This window comes from Microtus pennsylvanicus, chromosome 2, assembly GCF_037038515.1.
Source record: "Microtus pennsylvanicus isolate mMicPen1 chromosome 2, mMicPen1.hap1, whole genome shotgun sequence".
Classification (NCBI taxonomy): domain Eukaryota; kingdom Metazoa; phylum Chordata; class Mammalia; order Rodentia; family Cricetidae; genus Microtus; species Microtus pennsylvanicus.
In genome coordinates, this window is record NC_134580.1 from 130,836,391 (window position 1) to 130,850,289 (window position 13,899).

The following is a 13,899-nucleotide window of genomic DNA, read 5'->3' on the forward strand; positions in this document are numbered from 1 at the left end:
GTCAACCTCTGGCATCCACATGTATGCACATATGTGAATATGCACACACACATAAACACAAAGATGTTGAGGTTCTCTAGGAATTCTCTAACCTTGTTCTGTCCTAAGGTTTTATCCACACTGTATAAGTTATATCCCAAATCTTTAATTCATGCTCTTCTAGAAATCAAAAGCATACATCTCAGGTCTCTACTGCAATATCCACATGGAAATCTGTTTCTGCTAGAACTTGCTTCTCCTGAATCTTCCTACTCCTAATAAAATGAAAAGCATCCCTGAGTCCTATTTAAGTTCACACTCCCTGTTACCTAAGTTACTAACTCAGAAAAGTCTCCATCCATGTTCTCTACGGTCATAACCCTAGTCTGGGCCTCTACATGGGCCTTCTTGACAATGGTGTCAGCCTCCTTCCATGGTCTCTGGCACAAATAACTCCTCTCAGTCCAATAAACCTCTGAAGACTGAAGCACTAAGCATTACAAGTTTTCATCACTGCTAAACTACTTGTCTCCTGGATGGCCCATGTGTCCCTTCCCTGCTTGAAACTTTAATGGCTTCCTACCTCAGCTATGACAAAATGCAGTTTATAGCATGTATCTGTGTCTGACTGTGTGTTCACCTGTGTATATACATGTAGAGACAGACAGACCAATATTGAAGTATCTTCTTCAACTGCTCTCTACCTTATGTTTTGAACAGGTTCTCTCACTGAACCTGGAGCCCACTGTTTCAGCTAGACTGGCTAGCCAGTGAGCCTCCAGGAACTGCCTTTCTCTGCCCCACACCCCTAAGTCCTAGAGGCAGAGATGCTTGCCACCGTGCTGGGCTTCACGGTGTGGGCAGGGGTCCAGTGCTTGCACGGTAAGCACTTCATTGACTGAGCTACCTCCCCAACCCCAAATTTCCCCAAATATTTTCAGTACTCTTTATAATCGGGTCTCCAATAGCCATGCCCAGTCCAACTCTAGCCTCACCATTCCTTATTAACCTCTAGTCCAGTCCGTGTTTTCATGGCCTACTGCTTTTGCTTAAATGGTCTTCAGTTTAGAGTTGATCTTTCCCCTTTCCTACCAAGAAAACTCCCACCTATCCCTTCAGACCCAGGTGGAAAATCAAGTTTGTATGGCAGACATGATCCCTGCCCTCAAGAAGATGACAGTAAACAGGAGTACAGCCAGGTAGTCCCTTAGACCTCAGACCGCACCCATTCTGTTTCTCTACAGCCTGCCCATAGGCATCTCAACCTAAGGTTGTCCAAATTCTCCAGTGTGGTTCATCTGGGCCCCTTGTACTCCACAGTGCTGGGAGATATGCTCTACTCTAAGCAGGGATCTGTGTGGCTTTCTCTTGTAACCATTAAGCCTGAGACTGTATCCACTAGCAAATGCCCTTCGCTGGGCAGTTCTACAAAGGAGATCTACCTACCTCCACCCTCTCTCTGGGGCTTCAGCACAAAGTGGCTAGGAGCAGCAAGGGCTTCAGCAATGGCCCGGTCCCCTTCTTCACCCTGAGAGCAGGCAGAAAGTAGTCACTAGAATTCAGATTGAGTCAGCTGAGGTCCTAGTGGTCATGCAGGGTGGCATCAGCGGGAGGGACAGCAGGGGAAATCATCTTAATTCCTTTAGGCTAGACACTCCAATATGGATGTGACCCTTAACTCCCTTGCAGCACTAAACATAGAACAGGCTCTTTAGGACTCTGCAGAGAGCCTGGAGAGTAGGTACCAATGTTCCCTAATTCACCTTAGTTGTTTCCCTGGGTTTCCATCCTTATCGTCACCATTGCTGAGGAATGGATTTTAGCTCCCAGATTCTGGTCTCAAGGCTCAAGTGTTCTCCAGAGCACCAAGGATGTGAGTCATGCCAGCCATAATAATGCCAACTGCACTGCACCCTTCCCAACACATTTGGGTCCAGATCTTTGCTATATGGCCTAAGGTAGAAAAAAACACTACATACCATGTCCAATGAATAGAGGCCAGCAAAGGTGGCACGGAGGCGGGCCACAGCCTCAGGCTGGCCTGGGAGCAGCATTTCCAGCAGGCCCACCCTGCTCAGTTCCTGCTGCACCTTCTTGGTCCCAGCCAGCTGTGTGGCAATGTCCGGACACTTGGCAGCACATGATCTCTCTAGCAGTAGGCGTGCTTCCCAGTTCTGCAGAGGCAATGAGACCAAAGGGCCTTTACTGGATAGGTGCCAGACACCGTGCCTTTTCATCTTCAAGCTGGTTATCATTGCAACACCCTTGGGAGGCAGATGTGACCTCTCGGTCCACAGGAGTCTTGCCTTTAGGGAGTTGTGATCTAGCAAACTAATACAAGTTCATAATTAAATGGAAAATTACTAACGAGGAGGGACAGGGGCTCACTGTGCAGCCTTGTCTGATCTGAAACTTGCTATGTACATAGAACAGGCTGGCTTCAGATTCACAGAGATCCACCTGCTTCTTCCTCCAGAGTATTGGCACTAAAGACACAGGCCACCACATTCAGCAGAAGACATTTTCTAAGAATATAGAAAAATTGGTGAGTTTTTCTCCCTCCATCCCTCCCTCTCTCCTCCAACTATCCTATCTCTTGAGACAGAGTCTCATTTGGTAGCCAGGCTGTCCTGTCCTCCTACCTTAGCCTTCAGAGAGCTAGGACATTTGTCGTTTTAACAAGATTTGGTTGTGGAACCTGGGACTTGCAATCATCCGGCTCCAGCTTCCGGAGTGCTGGGATTATGAACACGTGCCACCACACCTGGCTGGAAGGTTTGAAGGGCACGGGGCACCTGAATATACTTAGCTTCTCATAATAAAATCCAACACTTAAAAATCTGGCTAACCATATAATCTTTAGCCTTTTATCAAATAAAAGTTCATTCCTTACCATGACCTACAAGACCCTGTGAGACCAAGTTCCCCATGGTTTTTCATTTCATGCTGCTGCTTCCAGGTACTCCCCCTAACTATTGACCCCCATGTTCTAGCCAAACAAGCCTGCAATTGTCAAATTTCATTCCTTCTTCAGAGCCTTTTATATACGCTTTTCTTTTGCCCATGGATAGCCATATCTTTCTTATTCTCAAGTCTTCGTTCAGTCAATTTCCCCCTGACCATTCTACTTAATGTGGGGTTCCCCACAACATCTAGCTTTTCATCCTGTTCTTTCGGTCAAAGCCAATTACCTCTCAACTAGGGATTCCCCCGCCACCCTGCAAGCTGGGTATAGCATTACATATTTGATTTGTAATGCTAACAACTCAGGATATAGTATTACATATTGGTAATGCGATCACACTGGTGCTTCAGCAGGGTCTTGAGCCCAAAGCAGGTCAGTTACAAACATGAGCTCCAGGGCAGCCTGGGCTATAGAATATGAGTCTGTCTCAATAAACATAGCAAAACCAAAACTCAAAAAAAAAAAACCCCTCATTTGTCTATTGTTTTTCTTCCTGACCCAGCTGTGTGTTCACCATAAGAACCAGACCCTTGGTTTCTGTCTTGTTTTCTCTTGTGTCCCCACAGAAAGGCAGTTTCTGACACCTCCCAGGTACTCAGTATCTGTTATTGTTGCTCACTGAAGTGAAATTTGAGTAATTCCCTGACAAAAGGCAGCCTGACAGGTGAAACTCCCTGGAGAGTGGGTCCTCAGGCCAGCAGGATCAAGCGAACAAAGGCCTGCAGCTGGCTAATCACAAGTTGAATAGTCTTGTTGTGTTAGGAGCTTAGAATACAAGAGACAATCAGAGGATCAGAGGACCGTGCCTCTAAGCTCTGGTCCCCATTCTCAGGCACTGGGTAGAAAATCGCCCTTATCCAGATTACAGACACCTGTCCACAACTGGCTCAAGGCTGAGCCCCCACCCAATGCAATGCTCTCCACTGGAGTGGCTTCACCTGATCTTCACCAGTCAGCTAACTAGTGGTTTGAGTACCACCAGAAGCCAAAGTACACATGCCAGAAGGCGGCCCTGGATCTCCTGGAACCGGAGTTACGGAAGTTATAAACTGCCAAGTGGTTGAGAACCAAACCTGCGTCCTCTACAAGAGCAGTAAGTGCTCTTAACTGCGGAACCTCTCCCCAGCCCTTATTTTTTTAAATCCAGGAAAGCGGGGCTGTGCAGCCTTTTCTCCATGGCACAGATGCTAACGGCATACTCAGAAAGCAATGGTCTGAGAGTCAGAATCCTGGGGAGTTCTTGTGGGATTTTAGACAAGCCTCTGCATGGCTCCCAGCCTTAGTTTCCTCATCTGTGTAATAGGGATAATTATAAGTCTCACAGGATAGTTGTTAAGTGTTAAATAAAATGTGTAGAAAGTAATTTTTGAAACTACATGGAGGTTAGCAGGATGAGGTAATATCAGGATGGCCATGAACATAAATGAGAAGATGATAAAACAAACAAACAAAAACCTTTCTGATTCAGATAGAGGAGAGATAAGGAAAATAAAAGTGGTCAGGAGAGCTGGGGATGATGACTCACGAGGAGGCTAGAGTCCGGCTGGGCTACAAAGGAAGACCTTGCTCCTCCCCATCCAAAGAAAAAAGCCACAGAAAAGAACAAAGAAAGGTAGGTGGGTGGTTGGCCTGGAACTCTTGCATCAGCTAGTGAGGGCTTACTTCCCATCTCTTCCCAGATCTTTGTTCAAAGCTGTGAAACTCAACATTGCACCATGGAGGTCAGCAGTGCTATAGACTGGGGGTCTTCCTCTTAGGAAGATGTTTGTTCGCCACACATCTCCAGAAAATGTGTGAATGGCTAACACACCACAGACAGACTCCAAAGGACTCAGAGCCTGAAGATCCAGTGCAGGGGGAGGGAACGAAGCCTGCAAGGAGAAAGGCGTTCCCAGGAGCCGTCCCCTGAGCAGAAGGCAAGCAGAGTGGTGAAGCCCGAGCTGGGTTTCTGTGGAGCTCTGGTAGGCCTCTGGGGGGAGAGACTGGCCTAATAGAAAATACCAACCTGTGGATTATACTGACTGGGCATGTAGCCATCTCGGAAGTAAACCACAGCAACTTCCTGGTCATCCCTGTAACACAGGATAGAAAAAGCTTCTGAGCGAAATCCTTACTGATGTGTTCGATAGGTCAGTCTATTTCAGGGTACATCAGAGTATCAGTGGCAGTCCGTAAGGCGAGCCTGGGCAGGGTTTGCTAGAATTAGTGAAAGCAGAAAGCTAGTACGTCTCTCGAAAAACCAAAAAAATAAAAAATAAAAAAATAAAAATAATAATAAAAACAGGTGTGCACACTTGGGAGGCAGAGGCAGGCGTATCTCTGTGAGTTCGAGACCAGCCTGGTCTACAAGAGCTAGTTCCAGGACAGGCTCCAAAACCACAGAGAAACCCTGCCTCAAAAAACCAAAATAAATAAATAAATAAATAAAATAAAATAAAATAAAAACAGGTGTGCAGCACACAATGCTTTAGAATATTCTGGACCTAAAGTTATTTTAAGATGGCCACAGGGGCCAGACAGTGGAGGTACAGATCTTTAATCCCAGTACTTGGGAAGCAGAGGCAGGTGCTTCTGCTGGTCTACAAAATGAGTTCCAGGACAGCCAGAGCTGTAACACAGAGAAACCTTGTCTTGAAAAACAAAACAATAATAACAAAATGAAACAAGAAGGTTAGTATAGGTAAAATTAAAAACACATGGATCCAAAATTTTGAGTGAAAGAAACATATTGCCACAACCAGCAAAGCAGAATTGAATTTCATATTTCTACTGCTTAAAGAAGCAGAAACCAGACAGTCTAAAATTTCTTAAACCCGTGGTGGGGATGTGCAGAAACTTGACTCTGATTAAGATAAGTTCTTCCCCTTTCCCCTGGCCTATTTTATATTATCTAGTTTATCTAAAGAGAAAACTAGCTGCTTTGTGTTGTTATGATAACAGCCCATTTGGAAATATCTGAAGTGGGATTGTGAAAGTCCGTGGAGGCTCTTAACATTTGTGTTACTTTGTTTTTTGAGACAGGGCCTCTCATATCCAAGGATGATCTGGAGCTCACTTGGAAGCTCACCTGGTACCTGAGAATGACCTAGAACCCCTGAACTTCCTGCCTCCACTTCTCAAATGCCAGGATTATATATGTGTGCCATCAAGCCAGGCTACATTCTTTTAAGACAGGCTCTCACTATGTAGCTTTCTAGGTACTTAGAATTTCTATGTAAACCAGGCTGGCCTAGAACTCAGAGATCTGTCTCTGTCTCTGGAGTGCTGAAACTAAAGCCATGTGCCAGCAGGCCCAGCCCTGGCTAGGTCTAACTCTGTAAACTGTAGTGCACCCAAATATGTTGTACTAAAGCTACAGAGTGGTGGCCCATGGGAAAAAATGGGGCCTGGCTTAGAAGACAAATCCAGGCTACAGACCAGACGGGTGAGAATTAGCTTATGCCCCTGCCTGCCCAGCCCAACTGCTCAGGCCTGTCTTGTCCAGTCACAAAGAGCAGCAAGAAAACTGTGAAAACCTCAGGGTGCTATAGGAAAGACTAAGGTCATCTTTAAGGACGATGCCCTCATCTAGAAGGTCAGCAGGCTCTGACACACACACCCCCTGTTAGAGCAGAGCGTGGCTATGTATTTCTAAAGTTTCCTCCAAGGATGAGGTATTTCAGAAATTAGGAGAAAAGAAAACAAATTATCATATTCCCAAAAGGAAAGCTCGTTAGTGATAGGAGGAAGCAGGAGAGGTTCTTAAGCAGCTTTCTGGTGGCTCTTTGGAGATGCTCACATGAACAGCCTTCGGTTCTGGTCTAGGGAACCCCTTTCAGCGACATCTTCAAATCTTCGCCGGATTACATGGATGTTCCTGGGAAAGAAGGGTGAGAATCAGAGGTAACGGGTGCAGTGTTTAGAGTGGCCCTCCCACTAGGGGCCACACCTGCACGTCTCTTCCTTTACTTGCCTGTCCAGTAGCTCATTCTCTATGGCACGCTGGTCAAATATGTTCCTTTCTTTCTCTTGAGCGATCAGTAGTACCACAGCACTGGAGAGAGACAGCGTAAGTGAGCAGGGGGCTGCTACAGGGCTGGTCCTTCCTGCCACTCCCTTAGAGCAAGGTCAGAGCACAGCTGCTCAGGTAGCCCCGAGGATGCAGGCTGCAATCCCAGCACTTGGGGTGGGATGGGGGCAAGAGGATCGTGGCTTTGAGGTCAGTCTGGGCTAGCAAGAACCTGTGTCCAAGCAGAAAGGAAGGAGTGAGGAGGTGACCCAGCCAGTAAAGGGCTTGCCATGCAAGCATAAGGACCAGAGTCTGAGCTCCAGAACACACACACACACACACACACACACACACACACACACACACACACACAAAGCTAAGCAGCCTGTCTGTCATCCCATCACTGGGAAGCGGAAATAGGGGATTCCCTAGGGCTTGCTGGCAAGTCAGTCTAGCCAGATTGGTGAGCTCCAAGTTCAGTGAGAGGCTGTCTCAAAACTAAGATGGAGAGATATTGAAGAAGACAGTAGACATTGATCAGGCCTCCACATGCATGTACACACAAGACAGACAGACAGACAGACAGACAGACAGAATATAGCTTCCCTGCAAGAACAGATGCAGCCTCAAATTAGGATTGCCTGAGGCAACAACACATTTCTTTAAAACAGGAACTGGGGTGGGGAGAGGAGACATCTCTTATCTGTTCTCTAGTGGGAGATGAAATATTGTAATGTAAATATTGTAATTGTAAATGTCTGTACAACTTAAAATTTAGATTTTTTTAAAAAAAACCCAACAACTTTATTTCATGCACATTGGTATGACAATGTCAGATTCTCTTGAACTGGAGTTACAGACAGCTGTGAGCTGCCATGTGGGTGCTGGGAATTGAACCCGGGTCCTCTGGAGGAGCAGTCGGTGCTCTTAACCACTGAGTAAAACCATCTAACCTCACCCATTCTTTCCCTAGAAGCCATCTTGAGCCATGTAAGATGGCACACTCTGGTGATCCCAGCACTCAGGTCATGAAGGCAAGAGAACTAGGAGTTTAAGACTGGCCTGGGCCAGTGATGGAATGGCTTTAATCCCAGCACTCGGGAGGCAGAGGCAGGTGGATCTGAGTTCGAGGCCAGCCTGGTCTACAAAGTGAGTTCCAGGACAGCCAGGACTATATGGTGGGGGTGGGGGGAAACAAAACTTTGTTTTAAAAAACAAACAAATAAACAAAAACAAAAAAGAGAGAGAGAGAGAAACTGGACTGGGCTGCGTGAAACCCTATCCTAAAACAAGCAACAGAAAACCTAATACAATAATACAGCGATTCAAAAATCTGTCTACGAGAATAAACACTGAGGAATGTTTTGTAAATGAACGACAATGCTGGGGTCAAGGCTGGGGTCTGACTCCATTATCAGACAGTAAAGAATATGATCCAAGAGTGGAGTTCTTACATGAAAAAACAAAAGAGCTAAGCGGAACCCTCCAGAGGCAACTACAAACAAGGCATCACCTCTGGGGACCGCTCAGCCCTCCGGTGATGTCCACAGAGCCACGTTTGGTCTCACAGTATTATTCATGGGATCACTAAGGCATATGGGCCTCTCTGTTTATCTAAAAGTTTCTTAAAGAAGCAGAGGCTTGAACACTCAGGGAAAAGCTTATACCAGTTAAGATATCCTCAGTGTTAAACACAGGCTCTTCCTCCCCACAGCTAGAGTCATGAGACTGGTGTTTTACAGTACCAAACTCCCTTTCTGCTATGGCTGCTCTGTTTTGTGCCGTGGCTTTCTGCTCAGACACTGGGAAATCCAGACTTTGACTTAGTATTCTAAGCGTATATTCTGACCTCTGTACTGGCCCTTCATCCACTTCTGCTCTTTCCAACCTCAGCAGACTGTCTTAGTCTAAACCGTGTTCACCCGACCTCTTTCTACTTGGCTAAATACTCTTCCAGCCTGCCTCAATTCAAGAGGACAGATAGGACATTTAAACTGAAAACTGACTTTAAGCTAGGATCTGCAAGACAACATGGAAGTGGTTTCTCAGAAGCCATCTTGCCTTGAGAGGTCCAAGGGCCAAAGGCCTTGCTCTTCCATTTTGTTCCCTGAACCACTCTGCTCTTAGGTGTTTGGGGTGAGTGTGCAGGGTGGCACCTGGCCCAGGATGGCTCACCTCCAAGAAGAGGCAAAGGAGGAAGTTAAAATGGAATTTCAAACTCTGGCCAATTAAGCCAGCCTTTTCACTTGGCAGGCAATGGGAGCCAGGTTCAGAAAACACATTCTCCCTCCTTCGATTCTGAGAAATGCGGGCTGAGCGGACTTGGAAAGCTGTCGGTTGAGGAAGGTGACCTGGAAATAGCATGCTGGCCAGGAGAGAGGGCCCAGCAATCTCAGTCCCGGCTCTGCCAGTGACTTGTGGTGTCCTTGAGCAGGGCAGTTAACTCTTTCCCTGAGTCTTGATTGTCTCCTCTATGAAACAGAAGTGTTAATATCAATAACCATCCTTCTGCTCATTCTAACTCTGGGCCCTGTATTTTACTGTTGTTTCTTAAAGACTTAATTCTAGTTATGCATGTTTAACTGTGTGGTTGTATGCCATGTGCATGCAGGTGCCCTCAGAGGCCAGACGAGGCCACCTGATTCCCTGGAGCTCCAGACATAGGTGGCATAAACGACCCCATGTGCTGGGAGTCAAACTCAGGTCCACTGGAAGATCAGGAAGCGCTCTTAGCCTCTGAGCATCTCTCCAGCCCGAGGCCCTGTGCTTTGAAAGCATGTGTTTAACTGAAGTCACAATCTTACAGAATGTTATAAGCAACCCATATGGGAATTGAACCCAGGTCCTTTGCAAGAGCAATAAATGCTTTTAACTGCTAAACCAACTCTCCAGCCCCACTGAAATCATAATTTTATAATCAGGACAGGTGGTACATGTATACAACTCCCTACTTCGGAGGATAGAGCAGAGAATTGTCCTGAGTTCAAGGCCCACGTAGGCTATGTAACAAGACCCTGTCTCCAAAAAGCAAGCGAGGCTGGGGATGTAGCTGGGAGGCAGAGCACTATCCTGGCACACACAGGCCCCAGATTCGATCCTCAGCCTGACAAAAAAGTTTTTAAAAAGGTAAACAAAATTATAATTTAATTCTCAGATTTCTTTTCTTAAAAAGATTTCTTCTGAGGCAGAGTCTAGTCTCTATTCCTGGCCCTGAACTAAAAGGCCTTCTCCTATTTCAGCTTCCTGAATACTGAAATTACAGGTGTGTTTTGTTTTTTGAGAGAGAATCTTGATATGTAGAGTTGGCTAGTCTGGAACTTGCTATGTAGACCAAGCTGGCCTTGAACTCATAGAGACTCACCTGCCTCTGCCTTCTAAGTGCTGAGATTAAAGATATATATCACCATGCCCAGCTCAAGAAAAAAAAAATCTCAGAAAAGACATGCCAAGGTCACGTGCTCGCTACGCAGGCGAGGCTTACCCACTCTCACAGTGGGCAAAGCCAGTACCTGCTCAGGGCCACAGAGCTCTTACCCACCAGTGCCTCACTCTGGGGCATGACTTTCTCCCCACATTCCTCTTGGCCTGGCCAGAGACACCCTTTGCAGTGTTTGCCACTGGCAGTTTCTCAGGTGACCATCTCCTGACTTCACCTTCTTAAAATGGAACCTGGCCAAGGATCTACTCGACATCCTGTTTGTCTACCTTGTAAACGCTCAAAACTTGATGGAACCGAGAGAGACTGAGCAAGCCCAGAAGGGCTCGCTTGCGAGCAGCAGTACCATTACATATGTGGGTTCCAGGAGTTTATCACTGGGTTCTACTACCGACTCACCACCTGACTTCGAGCAAGTCACTGTACTTCTCTGAACCTCAGTTTCCTGGTTCTGGGGGCTCAGTGGGACCCCGGGTGTAAACACTCGGCAGGGGGACTGCGCTCACAGCACAGCAGCTAGCAGCGGCCTCTCAACTATCTGCAAGTCACTTACCCAGCATCTTCACACATCTGGAACATGGTTGAGAAACAGGAAGAAAGCAAAGAAAACACTTCTAAGCAGTTAAAATGGACACCATAAAATTCCCAGATCAAAACCGACCTCATCAAAGAGGTCCTCACGCTTTTTACGCACGATTAGAACAACCAGGATCCCTGTTTTCCCCCAAACCACGGCAAGTGGGGAGGCAGAGGGAGAGCAGCAGAGGACCCCCACGGCAAGCACACTGAGAGCGGTGAGATGTGAGCGCGGTGGTGAAGAAGCCAGCATTACAGAGATAATGGATGGGAACTGAAGCCAGCAGCGCGGGCGCCTCCCAACCCTCGGTGGCACCCCAGCTTTACAGCGATCACCGTCCATCATCACAATGACCCCCCACTCCACAAGGAGACAGCAAGTTACAGTCAGCATCTCTTATTTTAGACGGAAACCCAGAACTCCACTAAAATATTTTTGGCACTTAAATGTGTAGGTTTCTATTCCTAGGAACACCCTTTTGTCCCCTACTGACGTCCAGCAAAGGAGAAGCTGCCCCACCATGACTGCTGACTCTAAAGGACGCTGCTGCCACCTTTCCACATCTTACTTAGCTGAGCCATAGAGCTCCCAGGCTTTGGCGATCCCCAGGGCCAGGCCCTTGCTGGGATTATTGGAGAGGATCTTGGCAGCTTCTTTGGTCTTTTTCAGGACGTTGAGAACATGTCTGTTGGAAGAAAGATGGCTGCTCAGTGATTTGGCAGACCAGCACACCATTCTACCTGTGACCTCGGAGACACCTACCTGTAGGAGCATTACTCTGAAAATCAGCCAAGTGCTTAAAGGCTCTTTGCCGCCATTCCTGGAGGACCCGCTATCGCTGGGATGTGCTGAGCTGTCCTTACCTGGATGGACATGCCCAGAGGAGCCCTGAGACCCTGTGTGGCCACTCCACCCCAACTCAGCTTCTAAGGGAGTAGGAGTCCCTCACCTTGGGCTCCCAGGTGCCACATGGCATCCTGAGGCAGGCCATATAAACTTGTAGTGACCTAGAGTACCCTGTGGCTAAAAAACCATTACTATGGCCTACCCCTCAGATGGAAGCTTCTCGAACCCCTCTGCTTTGGGTTCTGAGCTGCTCTCAGGCCTCAGATATGTCAGGCCTCTCGAAAGCATCATTCTCTGAGCCTGGAGTGTTAATTTGCACAGTGAGGGGCAGGGCTAAAATGCCATGAGCACTCTCTTTCTCTGGCACACAAAAGATCTGGTTTCAAGTAGGAAATTGTTCTGAGGAGAAGATGGTACCCAGGAAGGTACAGTCCCAGAAGGAGACCCTTGGCTTAGCCAGTGACCAGAGGTCCATTGAGCTCTTCCCCACAACGTGTTCCACAGCTGCCCTAGGAACCCACCGGTGCACAGCAGGAGTCCGGGAGGCCAGGCCCCCAAAGCTGGCAGAGATGGTGTTGATTTCAATCTGTTTCAGGGCTTTGGATCCATCCGCACTGCACTGGAACATGTAATCTGAGCGATTCAGGCCCAGGAACACAGTCTGTGGAGAAACTGAAGGCTGAGGATACTGGCCCAGGGCTGACTTAGGGGTCTAGCCACGTTGTACTCTGTAGAGCTAAGGAGGACTGCCCAACACTCCCATGCCCAGAAGGCCCACTCTGTCTTCCTGGACTGGCCTCTGGTATGTAGGCCCAATAGAGACCAGTCCAAGGTAGATTCCTACGAGAAGAGGCTGAGGCCAATTCTATTAAGAAAACAAAAACAAAACAGCAAAGATAGAAGAGACAAGGTCCAGACGAAGGCTAGAAGTGCTTACCTGGGCAACACCCTCTTTCAGGACTTGCTTGTAGATGTCAAAGAGACGGGCAGTATAGTCGTCCTTTCTGATGGTGCTGGGAAAGGAAAGACCATTTTTCAGGCTACACAGACCTGCAGGCCGTGAGTCCCACCCCTACCCACCAACTTCTAGATACTTCCTGGTTTTGAATACCCATTCCAACCCAGCAGAAAATAGTGCCCAATAATCTACTCTAGAGCTAGATGACCTGGGTTCAAATCCAAGCTCCACCAGGCAATCTCAGGGAATCCTATCCGCTCTCTATGTCTTAGTTTGCTCAACTGTGACAGGAAAAGAAAATAGCTGCTTAGAAAATAGCCTTGTGGGGGAGAGGACATGACACGATATGGTTTTTAAAAATTCACACATCATGAATAACTGATAAGTATTCTGGCTGACCTCACATTAACTCTCCAGAGCTTCCCCTGTACTCTGGTCACCTCCCAGAGAAGTCTCCCCTCCTCCATGACAGTGCCCAGGGCAGTTTGCTGTGTGATGTGGGTTTTTCAGGCCAGAGTACATATCCTGGTTTACTGCGTAGGTTGATCCTCGCGTGACGCCATTTCCTTGAAGAAGCCTCGCTATCTGTGCCAGATCCCTTGTCTAGGTTCTCCCACAGCACTGCGGATGGCTCCTTGACAGAGCTGATCAGACATGCAATGTTCACTTATTATATGACAACCAATGGCATCCCTCCTGTTGGGCTACAGATCGACAGGAGAGGCTCGATCTAAGTGGGCTCATCGTCTTAGCCTAGTGTGCTGCGGTGGCGGTGACCCGTGCTAGGGGCTCATCCAGTATGGTTTTCTGGAGCCTTAGGAAGAAGCACAGCCAGGAGGAGTCTACGAGTCATCAACATCCATTGCTGCGTCTCAAGACTCAGGGCAAAGTCTGTCCCCAGCCAAGCCAGGCTTGTAGGCTGACCTGGTTACAGAAATCTGCGGTGGAGCAGGGTGGGGTGGGCAAGTATAGCTGTCCTGAAGGCTCTTTCGGAGGACGACTTCTTTCACTGGGGCCCCCATGGAAAGTAGAACACATTTCTCCTCTCTGAAGAGGAGATGCCTTTCCAGCTAAGGCTATTTTTCTCTCTTAGAGGCTAGTTGTGATGGTGGTGGTGGTGACGGAGGTGGTGGTGTGTGTGTCTGTGTGT

General features: G+C 47.6%; 1 protein-coding gene across 2 annotated transcripts in view; it reads right to left on the minus strand.

Annotated features, from left to right (window-relative positions):
• The window catches only part of Gss (glutathione synthetase), a 34,943-nt gene that overhangs the window by 2,219 nt on the left and 18,825 nt on the right, over positions 1-13,899 (minus strand). For both annotated transcript variants that reach the window (XM_075962680.1, XM_075962681.1), the window contains exons 4-11: positions 12,729-12,804; positions 12,313-12,452; positions 11,514-11,630; positions 6,897-6,977; positions 6,723-6,800; positions 4,950-5,016; positions 1,959-2,153; positions 1,426-1,507 (exon numbers count right to left, since the gene is read on the minus strand). In XM_075962680.1, the coding sequence (XP_075818795.1) occupies positions 1,426-1,507; positions 1,959-2,153; positions 4,950-5,016; positions 6,723-6,800; positions 6,897-6,977; positions 11,514-11,630; positions 12,313-12,452; positions 12,729-12,804 (836 nt within the window). The remainder of the gene's footprint in view (positions 1-1,425; positions 1,508-1,958; positions 2,154-4,949; positions 5,017-6,722; positions 6,801-6,896; positions 6,978-11,513; positions 11,631-12,312; positions 12,453-12,728; positions 12,805-13,899) is intronic.